The sequence below is a fragment of the Podarcis gaigeae genome (assembly GCF_964106915.1).
Source record: "Podarcis gaigeae genome assembly, chromosome: 4".
Classification (NCBI taxonomy): domain Eukaryota; kingdom Metazoa; phylum Chordata; class Lepidosauria; order Squamata; family Lacertidae; genus Podarcis; species Podarcis gaigeae.
In genome coordinates, this window is record NC_139677.1 from 66058445 (window position 1) to 66080912 (window position 22468).

At 42.6% G+C, this 22468-nt stretch overlaps 1 protein-coding gene across 8 annotated transcripts; it reads left to right on the top strand.

The window, feature by feature from the left end:
* The first annotated feature begins 214 nt into the window (after nucleotides 1-214).
* GJA5 (gap junction protein alpha 5) lies at nucleotides 215-21919 on the top strand. 8 transcript variants are annotated; one of them, XR_014563624.1, is made up of 3 exons: nucleotides 215-637; nucleotides 17499-20322; nucleotides 20453-21919. XR_014563624.1 is itself a non-coding variant. In XM_083737139.1 (2 exons), exon 2 carries the CDS (start codon nucleotides 17524-17526, stop codon nucleotides 18631-18633), a length of 1110 nt encoding a protein of 369 aa, XP_083593265.1. In that variant the 5' UTR covers nucleotides 495-637; nucleotides 17499-17523; the 3' UTR covers nucleotides 18634-21919. The 8 variants fall into 8 exon arrangements, 4 of the variants coding, with proteins under 4 accessions (XP_083593265.1, XP_083593266.1, XP_083593264.1 ...); XR_014563625.1 differs by lacking the exon at nucleotides 215-637 and adding an exon at nucleotides 4342-4520; XR_014563626.1 differs by lacking the exon at nucleotides 215-637 and adding an exon at nucleotides 8100-8621.
* The last annotated feature ends 549 nt before the right edge of the window (nucleotides 21920-22468 follow it).

A 22468-nucleotide genomic window follows, 5' to 3' on the forward strand; every position in this document is an offset into this window, starting at 1 on the left:
ATACAAGCCAATCCTTTCATAACCATAAACTCTAAAAAGCATAGCTTAACGATCAAATCTTACTTGCACTTTTAAGCTGCTGCTTCACTTCCATATCAGTCTACGATCTCGCTCTTTTTTTTAAAAAAATGACATAAGCTAGATTGATTTAGTCCAGTGAATTAAGTCTTTTAAACAAACAGTACGTCTATCTTTTCAGTCCAATTGACAACTCCATCACAGACCCCAAGGGAGGAAACCAATAAACGTTTAGTTACTTTGCTATTGTTTTCCTAAAACAATTTGACTTCCTTTGCGATAGCCCCAGATTCCTTCATTAAAAATAGAGAGGCTGGGAGGCAGAGGAAGTGCTCGGCTAGAGCCAAGTCACTGCTTACAATAAAGCCTTCTTGGGACCACATTTATAACCCAATCCACCACGATGACTCTATAGGAGCCCGACAGCTGCTGGGGCATGTCACACGGCACTCAGAAGCTAGGAGACCCTACAGCCTGCTTCCTTCAGGTTTTTTGGGAACCTCCTGGCAGCTGCCTGATAAGAAGACGTGCTGCTCTGACACTCTTCTGAGATTTGTTTATCCAATCTGAAGAGTCCTCCATCAGACAAGGATCCCTCCTGGATATACAAGCAGAGAAGGTATGTTCCTGCAAGTCCAAAGATCAACCCCAAAGCTAAATTATTAGTAGAAACCTCTTCATCCGTCTATTTTTGTGCCCCTACCTCTGTCTATCGAAAATCTGATAAAATGAATGGGGGGGGGGGAGTATATTTTGTATGTTCTTTTTGGGGTCTTACACTGAAATTCTTTTGTTTAATGAGGTTTGAGCAGTTTTTATTGATTCAAGATGATGTGCTGCCCATATCACACATCATCCCAAATCACACTTTCTGGTCTGGGATGGCGGGGAGAAAGGAATTCCTCTCTGACTTGGTAGTAAGTCACAATGCATTTAGTGAAGTTTACATTCAACTGTGCACAGAATTGCAGCTTTAACTGAATGAATGTTGGCGGATAACAAGGGAAAAAAGCATAAAGAATGTGCAAAATAGCTACAAGTACTGAATTTTTTTTTGCAGTAGCTAATACAAAGTTCACATCGGGGAAGTCCTTACTTTAAGGAAAGATAATTTCCTTTGGTTTGCCACTTTGCAAACTAGAATTTTTGTTTCTTAGCCATTATGCAAATAGGATGGTCTTATTTTCCCTTTTACCAGTTGTACCTCTGAGTTGTACCTCTGACTGACTGCCTTGATTTATTGTGTCTGTGGGAGAGGAAGGCTGTTAAGGTATATAAGTGGAGAATAATATGAAGATAATGACGATGAATCTAAAGTTATAGGATTTAATCTCCAGAAGTGATCTATGCAAAGGAATGCATTCTCTATTTAGAATCAAATGCCTCAAACAGTTGCTGGAGTATAAGCATAAAATTAAATTAAAATGCTGCATAAGGTTCAATGCACATAAGTGGACAATCTGTGACAGTTGACATGAAGTAGTTAGCATTTTTTCAAGTTTTGTTGGCTGATGTGCAGAAGCTGTCATCACTTGACAGCATCTGAAATACAGCAGCCGACATGAAATCAGTGTTAAATATGACACTGGACAGGCTGTAGCAATCAATAGTTGATAGCATAGGTCACATGGAACAGAATATAGAAACTTTATTTACATCATATTCGTTAATGAAATCGACCAAACTCCGGAAAATTGAATGATGATCTCAGATTTCATTTCTGAATTTCAGATATCACCATTTGAGGTAAAATTTAAATTTTGAGTATTTCCCAGATTTTGACATTTTTTAAGTCACAGTGGAGAGCTATGAAGGAAAGACAATCAAAATTCACATTTTAAAAAATCTCTGTACAGTTGAATAATTTAATTTTAATGCTTTCAGCCTTGTAGTCTTTGTGTTTACATCTGTCTTACAGAGCTTGTCCTTAAACTAATCATTTCGTGCTAAAATACATTTTCGAGTGGGTTTGTTTTCTTTGAAAAAAATAAAAATCTGTAATTCTTCCTGGCTTCTAACTTCGGCTGAATGGGTGAAGAAACAGGAAAGAATTATGCATGCAAGCACATGGAAGGGCAAGCCCTTCATGTGCAATATTCTCACCTTAATTTGTTCATTTTAGCAAGACTCCCCACTTCTCAGTTCTCAGCTGTTCAGGTCAGCTGAGCTGTCCAGTAGGAAATCCCTTGGAGAAATTCAGGCTGATCCTGAACTACCCAGTCTGAGGGGTATAGAAGGCCAGAGATAGTTTGTGTTTTCCAAATGTGGATAGCCTCATAGCTACTGCAGTCCTCAGCAATGAATAAAGTTCATTTTCAGTAGAGACAAACAGCTGTCTTATACCCACATGTTAACGGGCCTCTCCAAACCAAGTTAATGAGGAGTAAAATGACCACAAAGTGATGCATGTCAGGGCAAAAAATATAAATCTCTCTCTCTCTCTCTCTGATTTACACAACTTTCACATAAAATTTCATCACGTACCGTAATGGCCCATATATAACCCGCACTTTCCCCCCAAATTCCAATTGTGAAAAGTTTAAGTGTGGCTTATATTTGGGACCTTATTCCACCAGCAAAGCAGCGTGGCTCCCCACCTCCCCCCCCCCGCCCCGAGAGCAACCCAGGAGCACGGGGCAACGGCATGCTGCCTGCCCACTCACAAGCCTCCCCCAAGCCGCCGAATTTTAAAGGTGCAGCTTATTTGTGGGTGCAACTTATATTCAGGCCAATACAGTAATATTTTTTCTTTTGTTTTATCAACTTCCCATCCCATTTTTTTAAACTTCTACCCTTCTGCTGCACCTTATCCTCCCTCTTTATATCATAACCATAATACAGTGGTACCTCTGGTTACATACTTAATTCATTCTGGAGGTCCATTCTTAACCTGAAACTGTTCTTAACCTGGAGCAAATGGGGCCTCCCGCTGCTGGCACGCCGCTGCCACGCAATTTCTGTTCTCATCCTGAAGCAAAGTTCTTAACCCAAGGTACTACTTCTGGGTTAGTGGAGTCTGTAACCTGAAGCATATGTAACCTGATGAGCCTGTAACCCGAGGTACCACTGTACAATAATCTCTCGTTCTTTCTGTTGCTCATAGTTCAAATCCTGCTCACAAATTCACCCTATTTTAATATTTCTTTAAATAGTCTGGAAAAGGTTTCCATTCTTCCATAAAGCAGTTCTCTTATTTTAGCTGTTAACTTTTCCGATTCAGCATAGCCCATCACTTTGCTTATTCCATTCTTCTGTGGTGGGAACTTCTTCATCTTTCCATTTTTGTTCATAGGGAAATAAATCTAGCTGGAAATAAATCTTAATTTTAGGTAGGTGCTCATGGGTTCTGAGCTGGTGGTGATTGACTAGGAACGAGACCTTGAAGTCATAGAGGAAAGCTCATTGGCAATGTCGACTCCGTGTGCACGAACTGCGAAAAATGCAAATTCCATGTATTGGAAAATAGATATTGCAGAGTGGGAAAAGGAACAGAAAATGGAAACCCGAATGGTCAAGGGAATGAAGTAACTCTCCTATGGGGAAAGGCTATGGCATTGGGGGCTTTTCAGCTTAGAGACAAGGCAAATAAGAGACGTGGGAAAAGCTCAGCTTGGAGAAAGCGGATAGAGAATTTCCCCCCTCCGTCTCAAGGCTAGAGCTCATCATTATCCAATGAAGCTGAATGTTAGAAGATCCAGACAAATATAATCAAGTACTTCTTCATACAGTGCATAGTTAACTGTGGAACTCACTGCCATAAGGAGGCAGTGATGGCCACCAACTTGGATGAGACAAAGGGAGTAGCTTAAGCTGCCAACTCAGAAGCAAGCTAGATAGGACAACCTGGCAGACACAGCTTTATTTCTATGTGTCTGCACTGTTCACACAAATAGCATGAAGAGGGCCAGGAGAGGTCTTCCTTTAACAGTAGAATATAAGAAGTTGCCTTACACTATGACTGATCATTTGGCCCATCTAGCTCAGTTAGGTAAAAGGGAAAGGGAAAGGACCCCCAAGATGGTTAAGTCCAGTCAAAGGCGACTATGGGATTGTGGCACTTATCTCACTTTCAGGATGAGGGAGCCAGCATTTGTCCACAGACAGCTTTCTAGGTCATGTGGCCAGCATGACTAAACCACTTCTGGTGCAACGGAACACCATAAGGGAATCTACAGTGCACAGAAACGCCATGTACCTTCCAGACTAAGGCCGCGTGGATCACCGTGTGGATTGGCGTGGAGCTGATTGTTCAGGCTGTGCCAACACGCATGTTCAGCAGCGCCTCCTTCCTCCCTCCTCCTGGCTTCTCCCCGCCCTACCTAGAGCCAAGAGGAAGGGGACTAGGCTTTGTTGGTGCTAGCAACAGCAGCGTTAGCGCTCGAGCGGCTGCCATTGTAAGCAGGCTCAATTTGGGCTTTGTTGCTGCCAGCCCCTCTCCAGAGCGCTTTTGTGCGCTGCTCATCATCCCCCTGCCACCTGCCCCTGCCGCTCGCAAGACACAGGTAAGCAGCCACCGGGGCTTATTTGGTGCTGTGGAGAAGGGAGGGGAGAGTCGTGGGGGGGGATGGCTAACCTGAGTAGAATGTGTCCTTTTATTTAAAATGCATCTCTGGGTTATTTGTTGGGTTTGCCTGGTGCTCTTGCATAAAATGCTGTGTCCTTTTATTTAAAATGCATCTCTGGGTTATTTGTGGGAATTTGTTCATTCCCCCCCCCCCCCAAGATAGATAGATAGATAGATAGATCGATAGATGATAGATAGATAGATAGATAGATAGATAGATAGATAGATAGATAGATAGTCCGGCCCCCCACAAGGTCTGAGGAACAGTGGACTGGCCCCCTGCTGAAAAAGTTTGCTGACCCCTGATGTACTTGCACTGGTATGCTTTCGAACTGCTAGGTTGACAGAAGCTGGGACAGAGCAACGGAAGCTCATCCTGTCGCAGGGGTTTGAACCGCCGACCTTCCGATCAGCAAGCCCAAGAGGCTCAGTGGTTTAGACCACAGCACCACCCGCTTCCCTTCTAGCTCAATACTGTCTATAGACCAATTAGCAATGGCTTTCCATGGTTTCAGTCTTTCCTGGAGATGCCAGGGACGCAACCTTGAACCTTACACATGCAAAACATGTGACCCACCACTGAGCTCTGGCTCTTCCCCAAAGGAGATGGGGAATGAATACCCTTTCTTCACACTTTCCCTTCCCTTAGTTCACTGCGCCAGCCACTTTCTTCCATTCATAGCTTACTCTTCAGAAAGGTAGAAAGTGCAATGTATTTATTGTTGTACAGTATTATCAGTCTGTCACAAAGGTCTGCTACTATTCCTGCAATCTGCTCAGGGCAGCACGTAAGGGAAGTTCCTCTCTATGACAGCTCTCTATGAATAATAATCCTGTCTTCAGAGGTTCCAGAGACCTCCCTTTTGAACAAATGGTAAGAAACAGTATAAAGTTTCTTGGTCAATCTACGCTAAACCTGATTGAACCTGATGCTTTCTGCATGTAAGATGCTCTACCACTGCCATTCTCCAAGATATATATGTGTTCTTTACATTATAGAGCCTGGCCAGCAGATTCATCTCTCCCTTCCCTCCATCTCCCCCTGCCCTCCCCATAGCTCTTTCTATATTTAGGCCTTGGAATGTTTTTCTACAGTTGCTTCCCCAGTTCCCTGACTTTTTTGCAGGCTTCATCTTCTTCCACCTACTCTCTCCTGAGGTTCTTGTTTTTTCAGTTCAGTTCCTTCCCTTCTTCAGCTCAGCCCCATCTGGACCCTAGGCTTACCATCTACTCCTTAGCCCATCTGCCTCCTGAAAACTCTCCACATTCAGCTTTCTAGACTGCATTCTCCCTGCCTAGGCCCTCCTGTCCAGCCCTAGAATCGACGAGAGCTTTCTCCAGCCAAACTGAAGTTGCAAGCTATTACTGTGAACTTTCCCCAAGACAGTTGGAATGTTTGTACATATTACATGACATCACCACGGTTTAGGCAATCTGCACCTAATGTGTCTCCTCCTTGCTGTCATCACATCATCATGAAATCCATGACAGTTTGGGGCTTTCTCTCTCCCTCTAGCAATGACTGAATGGTCTGGGCCAGTCTATCTAACTAAATGTGTAGAATAATGCAATGGATGTTCATGCTTTGCTTTGCTGCTCTGTCTTTTATCTGCAAGTCAAAAAGAGCTCATACTCTTGCATTATACATGGGCTTTTGAATAAGCATGTGTCATGACTCCACAGGTTCTTCTCTGAGCCTAAAAATCAAATGCATATTTAAGTATTATTTGCATTTGTAAAAGACATCCTCCTTGAGACAATGCATTTCTTTCCTTGCTGCAAAGGGACAAACTGCCATATAAATGTTTATTAACAATAGATATGGAGTAGGGGAGAGCTTCACAAGAAAGTTAGCTTTTTCTGGCCAAATTGAAGCTGATCAAAAAGTTTTCCCCACTCCAAACTTTTCCCCATTAGCCTCTGCAATGGGGTCTCCAAGCATAAACACAGACTTGGAGTTTGGGGAGTAAAAGATGCTTGGGGAGAGATCTGGAGCAGGAAACTGGCAGGTAGGGAAAGGATAAAGTACCACACCATATTCCCCATTCCAAATCACACAAACAAACCACAGCAAGAAAAAGATATTCCAGTCTTTTTCTGCATATTGGCTAAAGATACTTTTTTTACCATTCTATGACACAGACACCCTTTACACACACACACACACACACACACACACACACACACACACACACACACCTTTTAAGCACATAGTATCACATTGATTGATTTGTGTAGAGATGTGTAAGAACCTGAGTGCAATTTCATAATGTCAGACATAGTTGAAGTGAAGATCATTTAAAAAATTCAGTGTTGCAATTCCAAGAGAAGGCGGCGTACAGGTTCACAGTTGAGGGGTGCCAGTTGAGATGCATGGCTAATGTAGCTACAACTGGCCGTTTCACACAGCAACAATATTGCTTTCTTCCCCCAATCTCCCCCTTTCAGTGTTTGCATTAAATAATACACCAATTTATTATGTTGTGAGCCACTTTATGCATATCTCACTGTTGGAAGCTGCCATATAAATACCTCCTTTATCCATGATTGTGGAGGCCAGTCTGGCTTGTATCACCAAGACCTGGGTGGATGAAGAGGGTGGAGTTGGTCCCACGCAGCTGTGCCCACCTGGGTATATGGTACGGCATCAGGCCAGACTTGAGGGTCAGAGAGGGGAAGTTGCTGTGGTCTCTCCAGGTCTCTCTGTCTCTCCAAGCCCTCTATCCAGTCAGGTGGGGGAGGGATCTAGTGTGTGTGTTTTTGGTGTTGTGAAATCGGGACAGATTAGGAATTCTGGTTTACTGCCCACCTCACTGTGGTCTCAGAGGCAGTGTTGAGGACTCGCAGACTGCTGGTTCTAGGGGACTTCAACATCCACACTGAGGCGACTGGCTCTGGGGTGGCTCAGGACTTCATGGCTGCTGTGACGATCTCCTCTGACTGCCTTCTCATTTTAGGCAGAGAACATAACACTCATAATAGCAGAACAATGTATGTTTTATTAGAAGCCACACATATGAGAATAACTTCAGACATACCCCTCACATTTCCCACACTGTGGGGAATATCTCACCATTTGAAAGTTTGACGGACAGAAGTGAAAAAGAGGACAGGGTGGGAGTCTCAAAGTCAACAAAGGACAATATTTCATCCAAAACGGAGGGCATGCCACACACTGAAGTGTGGTTCACTCTTCCTAGCACACACCAAGCCCAAGTAAAACCTGTTTACTACAGGTAACATCCCTCAGTTGGCACTATCATCTGTAGCAAAGCTCTTGCTCTCCTCTGAAGCGTAGATATTGATGCTGGGTCACTCTCTACGTTCTTCTCAATAGGCTGTTCGTGTTGCAAACACGGTCCAGAACCCGCTCCTTCTATTTTTAACTTTTGACCCATGCACAAATGTTGATTTATGTACATGCGTATTTCCTCTGTCCCCCCCCCCCGGCCAACCAGGCTTGCTGGAAAGTATTCTTGTCAGAATAAGGGAATCTCAGAACATTAGGAATTATGCTTTGATTGGTTGCGCTTTCCAGAATCAACAAGGGACAGCCTGCCTCCGCCCCTCAACCCTAACCCTTTCCTGTCTTCAGCGGGTAAAACTGCCTTCAGAGAGCTCTGGTTGCAGAAGGGACATCACTGTTCCTGACTTTCAAGGAAAGCTTGATAGTGACCTGTTATTTGAAGAGCGCTTGGTGTGCAGCGCTTGTGTCTCCTGACAAGTGAGAAGAGCAACAGTCAGCATCGCAGGCCTGCAGAGACAAGGAGGAAGATCTCAGAGGAAAGCGGACAAGGGGTGGAGGAAACCTATAAAATGACTCCTTTTTCTAGAACAGTGACTAGGGGAGGGGTGAGAAAGACAAAGGGTGAGGAGGGAAGTGGGTATACATAGAGGAAGGAGATACAAAGAGGGTGTGAGAAACCACAGGTGAAGTAAAGGAGGAAAGAGAAAGCAGTGGGAAGATGGTTAAAAAGTCCAAAGACTCCATGGTAAGACTCCATACAAAGTAACAGAACAAAGACAAGAGGCCATTCAGGTGAGTAAAATGGTCAATGTGACAAACTGCGGGAAGCTCAGGGAGTAAGAATTTGGAACTGGTTTTCTTTAAATTTAAAACAAGCAATAGTAAGAACCATCAGAAATCTGAAGTGAAGCAGCCACCTTCTCTCTGTTTACAGAAAAAGGCCGACATGTGCTGCGTTATTTATATACTTTTGGAGTATTTTTCCTTGTTTAATAGTGTCCATCTAATGTGAGAAAGTTCACATCCTTATGAATGTTGTCCTTGTTAGTTTTTATTATCTCCTAAACAGTAAGCCGTTTATGCTTTCCTGTTAGTTCAGCTTTTTCATATGACACTGATATCTGATAACCAAAGAAAGCTTTAATGCCTAGAGAGAGTTTGATGCTATTTAATTTAAACGAATTCTTGTTGCTGAGAAGGCTATCTGATAACTGCAGAAACCTATAACCACTAGAGATGAAATTTGCTGTCATATGGTTGGATTCTTTTGCTAGATATAGTTGGAAGCTTTACATTGTTTCTTTTTTTGTATGCGCGCATTTTGTAGAATATTTGCTCTTCATTACATGCATGGTAAAATTGACAGCACTATCTTATACATACTCTACTCAGAAGCAGTTCCATTGCATTTCTTGGAGCTTACTCCCAGGTAAGTGTGCTGCTAAACAGCCTGATCTAAATAAGAATATTTTAGGGGTGACTTCCAGGTCTGTTCTGACTTAACGGAGGCAGCCTCCAAGACAGCGGGAGATTGTTGGCAAAGGAAAAACGAGGATGATTAAGAGTAATTATCCTTGCAAATTCCCCCCAAGGAAAGTGGGGAATGGGCTTCACTTGCAGTTCGTCTTGGTACCTGGCTCTCGCTCCGGCATGGAATGTGGGAGGCAGGGAGGCGCAGAGTGTAAAAGCCCTTTGCCTGGCAAAAACCCTCCAACACCACCATTAAGAAGCAGAGGTTATCCTGTTAATTAGAGCTTAATTGAACTAAAGTACAGGCACATGCTAGAAGAGATGAGATCACAAACTGTGGAACAAACCAACTGCAAGGACTTTAAGGTGTGAACTTGAGATAAGACTTCATTTGGTGCAAAAGACAGCGGGAGGGGAGCCTACGGTTTCTTTATTTAAAGTTTTCTTCTCTAAATTTATGATTCGGCAACCATCCTCTGAATGTTAGTTCAAATTATATTTATACAAGCAAGTATGGAATAAATTGGATTATAAATATGGATTATAGCATCAAACGGAATTGTGTGTGTTGAAAAAGGAAAAAGGAAGGGAAGCTCTATTTTGCAAAAGATTTATGATGGAGACTTAGAGCTGACTCGTCCCCATCCTTTATTATTTATGAAGTGAATAAAATGATTACAAATGTGATTGAAATTAATAAGATTTTGGAACACAGAAATAAAGAAAATCATCAAACCATCAAATCCAGCTTGTGGGGGGGGGGGCTCTTTGGCTAAATTATATAATTCGGTATTTGAACGATTGGTATTAACAACTGCATTATAAATTGGGTTTTTTTTAATAATGAGGCTATTATTGGACTGTAATTGAAAACTAATAAAAAACATTACATAAAAATAATATTTTAGTGGTGGTGATGAAGTCTGCACATACACTAATATTAGGGAGGGGGGGAAGTCACATGATTTGGAAGTAGAAGACAGGACAAGAGCTTTCTTCTAATTGCCTTAACCTCTAGAAACCAACAGACTGTTCTGAGGCATTTTGACTTGAGACTATGTCCTACTTTATTTAATGGGACTTAGAAGAACATGTGCATAGAATTAGAGATCAAGGGCTACCTATGGTTAGAGACAGATGAGTGGTCTTGCTAACAGAAATTTCTTCTTTATTTATGTTATAAGAATGCTGGAGCTGGCCTCATCATAGTCAGAGTGTTATGGGAAGATGAATAGACCAGAGAAACCAAATGCTCTGATGGGAGGGGGGCATTGTTAGACCACCAAGTACAATTGCATTGTTATCCTTTTGAAGTGGTTATTACTAGAGGCAAGCTGTGCAAAACCAGCCAACTTGCCCATGATCTGAATTCAGCTGAAACAGCTCTTTTGATTTTCCACTTTTTAATTTCTTTTTTGTTTGGAATTCCTCAATATCTCTGCCAATAAATTCCCATATGATGATTATGTAGTGCACGTCCCATGTAAAACTAGATGTCTGATTTGTGAGTGTGTGTGATATATTATCCCACTCCTATTTAATGTATCTATGTGTAGATATTTGCATGTCAGTCCATGTATGTAAGGTCTCTGGAAAAATCGAGGCCCTCTTTACCCTCAGCTGTTCAGTCAGGGAAAATAAAAAGTACCATTCCATCAGGACTGATCCCCAAATACTATCATCACAAACTTGTGCTTGCATTTGGAATGTGTCCAATTTCATTCCAGTTAACAGACCACAAGTACTAGACTTGTTCTGTGAGGTACATTAGGTATAGTTAGTGGTAGGCTCACGACTGCTGTATGGCATTGAGTATTTGAACTCTTTCCCCTCAGCCTTTGTACAAAACCCTAACCAGCACGTGGGAGGTGTTTGTCTGCATGTTTGTTTATTATTACATTTATACTCCACCTTCCCTCCATGGAGCTCAAGGTGGCCTGCATACTTCTCCTCCTCATTTTCTCCTCACAACAACCCTGTGAGGTAGGTTAGGCTGAGATTGAGCGGCTGGCCCAAGGTCACCCAGTGAGTTTCATGGCTGAGTAGGGATTCGAACCCTGGTCTCCCGGGTCCTAGTCCAGCACTCTAAACACTACACCACACTGGCTCTCAACTGCACATGCTTGATCAGGCTATTTCATGCTTGGTACTCAACATTTTACATTGCACCAGAGGCTGCAGCAGCAGAGGAGTATGTTTGCCTGTTCAGATATGGTGTGGTGGTGGTGATGCTGCAGCCCATCTGGCAGGGTTGCCCCAGTCACTCGAGGCAGCTTCCAACAAACTAAAACACAGTAAGACATCAAACGTTTTAAACTTCCCTATACAGGGCTGCTTTCAGATGTCTTTGAAAAATCAGATAGCTGTTTCTTTCCCTGGTTATGGCTCTAGCACCAATAATATTACATGGCTCCTCTTTGCAGCAGTTCCTATATTAGCAAATTCTGGGTGATGCACTATATATAAAACCAATCAGACACCAAACTGAACAGTCTCAGCTGCCCCAGTGTCTTCTCTCTGGATTTTCCTATGGTGAGACAATTCCTAAGGGTTCAGAGTTCAGAATGGTGAGATTCTGAATCCACAGTCTCTTGGGAACTATGCAAAGTATTCTCACTGTTGCAAGCAAGTTATGCATTATTTTTATCACATACATTTTATTTTATCCCTGTACTTTGCCCTTGGGAATGTCAGTACTCGGTTGGAAGGAATCTGAAACATACCAGCACAGGCAATCATTCCTCTTCCAGCTCCTTTCTCTTTGGCCTGTAGGCTGATTTCACATACCCTCCTCCGCTGTCCTTGTCTCCTTTGTGTCATCACGGCACTTGAAAGAAAGAGAACGGATGAGCAGTTACGTGAGCAGTGGCGATCAAGAACAGACCAAAAGATCTCATCAGAGAACCAAAGAGGAAAAGTAGTAAATTGATTTTCCCTCCTTTTCAAAGGAGACTTTAAAAAATAAAAAGCTCCGATATTTAAATATTGGGTGAATATCTACTGAAAAACAAAACTGCTCAAAAATGTGTTTGATTAATTTGCTCCCATAAAAATTAAAAGCCCAGCCCCCTCTGGATTATGTTATGTTTCCCCTTTCTAGCTAATTTGTATGTAGGTTAGAATGTGGACATATTGTCCCATGTCAGTAAGAAACATCTGTCCATTTGTCTACTAGAACAGGTATGGGAGAAAGGAAGGTCAGGATCTATTGGAGATTGCTGGATAATTTGCAATGTAAGGATTTCCTGTCTCCCAGTACAAGTTACAATACCTTACCTACCCCACCCTAAATTAGGTAGTTAGAATCCCTGATCTGTAGTGAACTAGATTTGTACTTACGTATATACAGGCCATTTCACTCATAGGTAATTTACTTGGCCTCTTGAGCCACTGTTTTGCACCCAAACCACGAGCTCCAATTGATGAATCTTGAGGTTCTAGTAAAAAAGATAAACTAAACACCATTGATTCAGCAAGCCAGCAAACATATGGTGCCTTAAAACTCACACAGAAGTCATGGCAGAAGCTTTTGTGAACTAAAGCCCACTGTGATGCATGCAGTGTTACCCGCAGTTAGATATTCTCTCTCACACACATACACACACATGTACATGAAAAGAGACTGGAAGGGGGTAGAGTAAACAGTGGAGCCAAGCACCATGGAATTCAAGAAATACAGCTTGTGATGCATCTGTGCAAAATTCAGATGTTCCATATAATGCTGAGAAAGCTGTATGATGTCCTTCTTTAGACCAGTATCATGCTAAGTTTTTGCTACGAGGCATTTATCCATGTTGTTCCCTGCGTCTACTTAAATAAACAAATAAAAGCAATCTCCCTTTTACTGACTGCACCACAATACAGCCTGAAAAATGAAGATGTAGTCTTCTCTTTCCACCGCACTCAAACTATGTCAATATAGTATTTCTTAATCTTCCTAGGTTCATCCGTATTATTTGGCTGTCCTCGCTGGCGTATCCAACACCTCCCAATTTAGTACCAGACATAAGATTTACATGCTTTGTTACATGCCAGTTCAGTCAGCTTTGAACTCGCTGATAAAGATACAAAGTAAAACGCCCATCTGTGCAGCAGCATTCAGCACACTCACACCCAAGGTATGATAACGCCACTTAGCATTATCCTTTGCTTGCAGTCCTTCAACTCAGTATATTCACAGCATTCAAAAACATGGAGGGAAGCTTTTGGAGTATACTTTCCAATTCAATTGTTTTACAATAAACTCTGTGGTTTCAGAGGGCAATGTGTAGCAAAACAACAGAGACTCTTACAGCACTTTAATGATGAGTCAGAAGACTCTCTGAAATTTCAGAGCATCTCAAAGACAACTAGCGTCTTTTTCCCCTCTCCCTTTACCTTTGTAGGGTGAGTTCTAGATTGATTATTGTTAAGTATGTCGTTTATTTGGTACAGTTTTAAAATGCAGCAACATAATGTTGAATGCTGCATTGATTTTTGATTGCCCTGCTGTAAGTCATCCCTGGGATTCACTTTTTATTTCAATTAAAATGTATGTGTCTCTTTGAGAGATTTATGTCCCACTTTGGGGCAGAAGCTCTCAGGGCACTTACAAAAACCATTTCACACTTTCACACTGGAAAAACCTTTTCTTGATACTTCAAAGTTTAAAGGCACTAGGCAAAGTTGCCTTGGGAGAAATTTCTAGCATGGGTGCCAACACAGTAAAAGTCCTTTCAGTAGTTAACTTCCAGATATGAAGTTATTCTTCCATGAGGTTCATCCTACAGTGTGGCCATAATGCAGCCTTTTTCAGCCTTGGGTCTCCATATGTGGTTGGACTACAAGTCCCATCACTGCTAGCTAGGGATGATGGGAGTTGTAGTCCAACAACATATGGGGACCAAAGTGTGAGAAAGATTGTCATAATGTTTAAAAGCTCAGCACTGCATAGGTGGGGCCATTTGTGCAAATCCTTCATATATGATCATAGCTGAACCAGAATCAGGAACCAACACAATTGGCCCTGATTGCACGGTTAAACATGTAACATTAAATGTTACAACCACACCATGGGATGAAGCTATGGAAAAACTATTCCAAAGCCACTGCTATAACATCTAAAAGGCACCAAAAGCAAACAGCATCAATGTTTTCCTTTTGAACAGACATCCTTGTTAAAGAATATCCATACTAGTTGGGCTTAGCTTCAAGCATTCCTTTTGTGCAGTGAATATTGTAATATCTTAATTTCACCCATCACAACTTCAACACCCATCACAAGAAGCATTTGACAGAGAAAGTCCTGAAGGCAGACTCATATAGGCCCTTTTCCCCATTGCTAGGGGATTTCATTTCCTATATGGAAAGGGTCCAACGTATACTGAGATCAAACCTCAAAAGTCAAGTTTCCCAATTTATATTGGCCATACAGATTTTCATTCAAATTTGCACCAGCCAACAGATTTCCATGTACCATATGGAAGGGAAATGGCCATGCATTAAAAAAAATACATTTAATCACTAACCCTCTTCTGTAGGGCTGTCTTTGGTCACCTTTCTGGTGGGAAAACATAGTGCTGGCTGTTGAGGTCTGCTATTTATATCCCTGCAGATCCATTTTTAGCTAGGCCTCCAAGGTTTCTGTGTGTGTATGTGTGTGTGTGTGTGTTTTAAGTGAAGGATTCTTGGCTTCCCCACAGCAAATAACAGAAGTTCATACAAAGAGAGTTCTCTGAAGCAGAAGCTCACATGGGTGGAATGGCCTGCCCACCTCGTAACAGGGAGTTCTTTAAACTGCTTCGCTATTCTTTGCTTGTCAAGGACGCTGCTTTGTCTGGAGCAAAGAGTAATGGAGTACGGTGTCTCTGTCTTCCCTCTCATTCAGTGCATGTGATACCACAAGCGAAAGGAAGTTATGGCCATGAAAACAAGGATGGGAAAACTTCCCTCCTCTGAAAGAAGGTAACAAAAGGTTTTTATAGCTGGGTGACCTCAAAGAAACAGTGCCATGGGGATGTCGACTGCAACATCCAGATGTGTAGGCGCCCGCTCTCAAATGAACAGCATTCGCTCACTCAAAGTTGTGTTCTGCTGCCCAACTTACAATGGGACTGTTTTGAGGAAGGGAAATAGATACTTAAGTAGAGGTGTGGTGAATGGAAACACTGGAGAGTTTGGCTACTAGGTTAAATGAGGTCATCGCACAGTGAGTTCATGGTAGACAGGCATGGGTGTATGACCAAAGACTTAGGAACAAGTGGTCCCATGCAAGGTGGCTGAGAGTACTTGTGATATGCTTACAGAGGTGCTTTGATGTATTAAAAAAGCAGAACTGCAAGCTTTAGGCTGCAATCTACTGCCTACTTTTTGGGGGAGTATTCCCCCCTGGATTCAATGTGACTTGTTTCTAAGTAGACGTGCTTAGGATTATTATATTGTTAATCAATTTCTTTGCTAGATTAAACAACTAAAATAACACAGCGGGCCAAAATATGGTGCTGAGACCAAGTGACACATTTTTCAATTTTCCAGAAGTACTTTGACTTGGTCATCCTACTTCAGTATACTATAATGAGGTGGTATAATGCTTTATCTACACACACAAAAATTGCCTTTATCTGCTTCCACAGTTGCTTTTGTGGCAGTTTTGGAGCCTTTTAAATGCCACTCTATCTACAAAGGAAGTGCTATTTATTGGCAATTATCTGCATTTTAATTTTTTTAAAAAATTGGTGTTATATGTTGTAACATTGTACACCGCCCTGATATGAGATGATATGGAAGTACAGTGGTACCTCAGGTTAAGTACTTAATTCGTTCCGGAGGTCCGTACTTAACCTGAAACTGTTCTTAACCTGAGGTACCACTTTAGCTAATGGGGCCTCCTGTGCCACCACGCTGCCAAAGCATAATTTCTGTTCTCATCCTGAAGCAAAGTTCTTAACCTGAAGCACTATTTCTGGGTTAGTGGAGTCTGTAACCTGAAGCGTATGTAACCTGAAGCATATAGAATCATAGAATCATAGAGTTGGAAGAGACCACAAGGGCCATCGAGTCCAACCCCCTGCCAAGCAGGAAACACCATCAGAGCACTCCTGACATATGGTTGTCAAGCCTCTGCTTAAAGACCTCCAAAGAAGGAGACTCCACCACACTCCTTGGCAGCAAATTCCACTGTCAAACAGCTCTTACTGTCAGGAAGTTCTTCCTAATGTTTAGGTGGAATCTTCTTTCTTGTAGTTTGAATCCATTGCTCCGTGTCCGCTTCTCTGGAGCAGCAGAAAACAACCTTTCTCCCTCCTCTATGTGACATCCTTTTATATATTTGAACATGGCTATCATATCACCCCTTAACCTCCTCTTCTCCAGGCTAAACATGCCCAGCTCCCTTAGCCATTCCTCATAAGGCATCGTTTCCAGGCCTTTGACCATTTTGGTTGCCTTCCTCTGGACACGTTCCAGTTTGTCAGTGTCCTTCTTGAACTGTGGTGCCCAGAACTGGACACAGTACTCCAGGTGAGGTCTGACCAGAGCAGAATACAGTGGCACTATTACTTCCCTTGATCTAGATGCTATACTCCTATTGCATTGGCTTTTTTAGCTGCCGCGTCACACTGTTGGCTCATGTCAAGTTTGTGGTCAACCAAGACTCCTAGATCCTTTTCACATGTACTGCTCTCAAGCCAGGTGTCACCCATCTTGTATTTGTGCCTCTCATTTTTTTTCCCCAAGTGCAATACTTTACATTTCTCCCTGTTAAAATTCATCTTGTTTGTTTTGGCCCAGTTCTCTAATCTATCAAGGTCGTTTTGAAGTGTGATCCTGTCCTCTGGGGTGTTAGCCACCCCTCCCAGTTTGGTGTCATCTGCAAATTTGATCAGGATGCCCTTGAGTCCATCATCCAAGTCATTGATAAAGATGTTGAATAAGACAGGGCCCAAGACAGAACCCTGTGGCACCCCACTAGTCACTCTTCTCCAGGATGAAGAGGAACCATTGATGAGCACCCTTTGGGTTCGGTCAGTCAGCCAGTTACAAATCCACTGAGTGGTAGCATAGTCAAGACCACATTTTACCAGCTTCTTTACAAGAATATCATGGGGCACAACCCGAGGTACCACTGTACAGAAATACTTTTATGCATAAATAAGATTATACCAGTAAGACACTCTCTCTCTCTCTCTCTTTCTCTCTCTCTCTCTCCCCCCCCCCCCCCAGAGGCCAGTCTCTCTGCTGAGCCAAAATGGGTGACTGGAGCTTCCTAGGAGAATTCCTGGAGGAAGTCCACAAGCATTCCACAGTGGTGGGGAAAGTCTGGCTGACCGTGCTCTTTATCTTCCGGATGCTTGTCCTGGGCACAGCCGCAGAGTCTTCATGGGGAGATGAACAGTCCGACTTCATGTGTGACACCCGGCAGCCGGGTTGCGAGAATGTCTGCTACGACAAAGCTTTCCCCATCTCCCATATCAGGTACTGGGTCCTCCAGATCATCTTTGTCTCCACCCCTTCCCTGCTGTACATGGGACATGCAATGCACACAGTGCGCATGGAGGAGAAGAGGAAGCTAAAGGAGGCCAAAGAAGCGTCGACAGCAATGCAGAGCAAGGGAGATTCTTTCCACCAGCAGGAGTACCAAGCGCCCGAGAAGGCGGAGCTGTCCTGCTGGGATGAGCCAAGTGGGAGGATCATTCTTCAAGGCACTTTGTTGAACACCTACGTCTGCAGCATTTTAATCCGTACCACCATGGAGGTAGCATTCATCATTGGGCAGTACATGCTGTATGGAATCTTCCTTGAGACGCTCTATATCTGTCAACGGAAGCCTTGCCCTCATCCAGTCAACTGCTACGTCTCTCGGCCAACTGAGAAAAACATCTTTATCGTTTTCATGCTGGCTGTAGCAGCACTCTCCCTGTTCTTAAGCCTGGCTGAACTATATCACTTGGGATGGAAGAAAGCCAAGCAGAAGTTCTCCCCTTCTTACAAACGCAGCCCCAGCCCAGTCACCAGCAAACTGGAAACAGACCCCCAAGCAAAGATGACCCAAAGCTGTACCCCTCCTCCAGATTTTAACCAGTGTTTGGCCAACCCTGGTGGGAAATTTATCAGTCCTTTCAGCAACAAAATGGCCTCTCAGCAGAACACTGCCAATTTTGCAACGGAGAGGGTTCAAAACCAAGACGATGTAGACAGGGAAGCTCCATTTATCCAAGTTAACTATTCTCAGACTTCGGAGGCCACCAATAGCTCCACACCCACCCTGGTTCCCAATGGCTACTTCCACGACAAACGTAGGCTCAGCAAAACCAGCCGCACCAGCAGTAAAGCTCGCTCTGATGACCTGTCCGTGTGAATTGTGTTCTGTGGGGGCAACAGGAAGGGAAGACTCTCTGATGTGACAAAAACTTGCAGTGTAGATTTTGAAACCCTGGCAGTCTGGCGTCCAATCAGCCAGTTCAACTCATTAAGTGAATGGCCTGGCATATTGCAAAAAGTTTATGTCAAAGCTTATTTCATTATTTGAGTTTGTTAACATACAGTCAGAAAGGAGAGTGATCTATTTCAAAACAAATACTAAAATAAGCTTTGGTTACTAGAGAAAGGACTGAAGCTGATGTATACTTTGAGTAGACATCACTCTACACTTAAACCAGTATATTCATTCTGATTTTTCCAAAGAATGCAGGAGCGATAATAATAAAAATAATCATTTTATTATTTATACCCTGCCCATCTGGCTGGGTTTCCCCAGCCACTCTGGGCGGCTCCCAACAGAACACTAAAAACAGAATAAAACTTCAAACATTAAAAACTTCCCTAAAGAGGGCTGTCTTCAGATGTCTTCTAGAAGTCAGATAGTTGTTTATTTCCTCAACATCTGATGGGAGGGCTTTCCACAGGGCAGGTGTCACTACCGAGAAGGTGACATCTTTAGTGGAAGTCCCAAGCCCTTTCATAAATCCCTATATCACTATAAATCGCTGGATTTCTTGATTGGATTTATGATGGTCTCAATTTGCAGTGGTTTCAGTTGCTATTTTGGAAAAATCCCTAAACTAGCAGACCCTAACACTCTGCTATTTAATAGGGAGGTGCCATTGATTGTGACATCCACTATTTCTCTCCTCTCAAATAAAGCAGAGACACTGACTTGCTGAGCTAAACATTTACTTCCCAGATGAGGCTGGTTTCTTATATGCAGCACTGACCTGATGACTATGAGCCTCTGCTCTTCCACTTCTCCACTTCCCTTCTAGCATCATTTTCAGACATTTTGCAAGCACCCCATGGGGCAGCTTCCCTTTTCCTGGAAAAGTGAAAAATAAAGTGGTCTTTCCTTCTCATCTTTCCACTGGACCCCGCATACTATTCCAGCTTGCCCTACTTATGCCAAGTAAATGTGCAATGAATTCTACTTGAATTTTTGATATGTCTGTATATAATTACTTTAGAATTTGAATAGCCTCCTAGATAAAGACTAGCTCTGTATGACAGTAACTGAATAGACTTATTAGAGTTGTTTCAACAGAAATATTTACTCAATGGAAACAATATTTCCCATGGAAAATAATACTTCAATGAGAAACGTGAAGAAATAATACTTTATTTCTAATAATGAGAAATAATACTTTAATGAGAAGCAACCCTGTGTGGGGAAGCACATTCATATTTTGTAGTTTTAAAAATTTTGTACTCTTTTTAATCCATTCTTACTTTTAAATTTAGCAGTGATGTGTTTGTTTGTTTGTTTAAAAAATGATCAGGCAAGAATACACTCAGGATCAAAAGTAGAGAATGCAAGGGTTAAGAGGACCATTCCAACTAGAATGGCCTCTTGTATGCACAAAGGAGAGGAAATATTTCACCAAGAAACAGGAGCCAAGAGGACGTGAATTCGCATAAAATTTGTGTATGTTAATTTATAGACAGATGCAAATTTAGAACTGATTCCTTTAATTGGTAGTAGTACACTTTGGGTTCATCCACACTTCTGCTTGTCTCATGCGTAGGAAGCATAGGTCCAAGAGCTCTCTAGACACTGGTCCGAGCAATTTTCCGTTTGCTCCGAGAAAACCCGCTCTTCACCACTGAATTGGAGCAAACATCAATCTGCAGAAAACCCAATTGATGTTTGCTCTAATTCAGCGGTAAAGAGCAGGTTTCCCTGGGAGAAAGTGGCAGGAGAAACAGAAGTGTGGACCAGAGCTACATCTCACCTTTGTGGGGAAGTCTGTGTGCCTGCTCGATTTTCTGTTCAAATGTTAACTATCACAGCCACCTTCAAGGCACCTGCTTTCCCTTCTTTTGGTTTTTTAGCTTTAAACTGGACTTGGATCCAGTGATGGTGGTGGGCCAACATTGGAAATGGTAGGGTGAAGGCAGGGAGCCCCTCAGTAGGTGGAGCCAGAGCCAATGACAGGCAGAGTCAACTAATTCTAGTCTTGTCCCCATGCTCCTCCCTGCTGAGTTCTATAAGGGCAACACTGAGCCTAAGGCGAAAGAAGCTGACAGGAAGGGCCACCCCCTGGACTGGATATAAGTAAGAAGGCTAGCCCCATTTGCCTTAATGAACCAACCTCCACTGCATGGACCAGACAGGCCTTCAAACAGAAGGTTGTCCTCTGGCAGACCTTCATACAGATGACTATTCTCAGTGAAGTAGGGTATATGGCCACCAGAATTTCAACATCATTTCTAGAGAGCTCTAAACCATTTCTGTACTCAATTAGCTGAGCAGGAAGCACTGGCAGAAGCAGGTGAGAACTAGAAAAGCCACATAGTTTTGGCAGCTGGAGGAGGAGGGCAAGGGAATCATGAGGCACCCACCGTATAGGTGCAGCGGTCAGGAATCAGGCCCAAGCAATTTCTACAGCCTCTAGCACTGATGAAAGTCTAATCAGAGCTACAGGAAATTACCTTCTCATGAGTTAATTAGAATGATATGTTTCCTTATAGCTACTCCTAGGTTTCCTGGAGTGTCTTCATGCTCCATGAGTGACCAGAACCAGTTTCATACACTTGGGACGCCAAACGCCCCTGAGACATATAAACATGATTCACTCAGGCAAAGCCTTCACTGTCTTGCAAGTTCACTTCAACTTTGCCCTCACGTGACCTCTTAAGAGTGGGAATATTATCTACTGATGGAGTGTCAAGCATGGCTGACACTTATTCTTAAAGAAACTAGAAAAATACTCAGTTCCATCCCACACCAACACCTTACAGTTTAGACTGGATGCTCAAGATAGCAAACACCACTAACCTTGTAAACTGCACAGACGACACCCAGGAATAGGGGGATCAGTTTGTTTATCACAAAACTCAGATAAGGGAATTTTTGTCATCCTCTTTCAGGAGGATCTGGTTTCTAAATAGTAATGCTGCCCTTTCAAAAACATATGTTTACTGAATTAATGTTGCATCCCACCACCTTATATTGAGCAGAGAAAACAAGCGCAATGATGTATTTGTGATAGAAGGGTGGATGAAAAACAAAATCCTGTGCTTAATTAACATTTGCTTCCTTTATGGCCCCTGATTTCTCCATATTTCAAGAAGGAGGTGGGAAGATGCATGTTCTCTTTTAAAGAAGTTTCAAAACTATGCTTTGTTTTGTCCTAATAAAGTTTGGACTACAACTTCTCTGATTTGTGTCTGCTCTCAACAAAGCCAAGATGGGAAAATTTAAAACACTACATAATAAAGCTTCACACAGTGGATGAATTGTGGCCCCATATTCTGACCTTCAAAAATTATAACTACTAGAAAGGCCTTGTATTTGGTAGGAGGAAATTCCAGCAAGTTAGCCTAGTTAGTTTACTGCGTTAACACAGCAATTTATTATGGTAAAAATCCCTATGTACAGAGACCATGTCATCAAATCTTTCTGCCATTTTGCTCAACAGCTCTAGCATTTCATAGCATACAAGCAGAAAGGAAATGAGAAAACATATCAGTATAATTATAAGGTATATCCCAAGCACAGGCTCATTGACATATCATTATATTTAAGGTAGACCCAAAGACAGACAGCAGAAGACAACTATGGGTCTTTCCTGTCCTTTATTATATCCAACCAAAAGCCTCACCAAAGGGTTGGGGGACCATCCTGAATAGCATGGGCTGCGGTGGAAGTGACTGCTATGGAAGGGTGACTTTTTCCACTCATGTGAGACTTTTAACCATTC

Coding starts and splice junctions, on each gene's coding strand:
- GJA5 (XM_083737139.1), top strand. CDS start 17,524: ATGGGTGACTGGAGCTTCCTAGGAGAATTCCTGGAGGAAGTCCACAAG.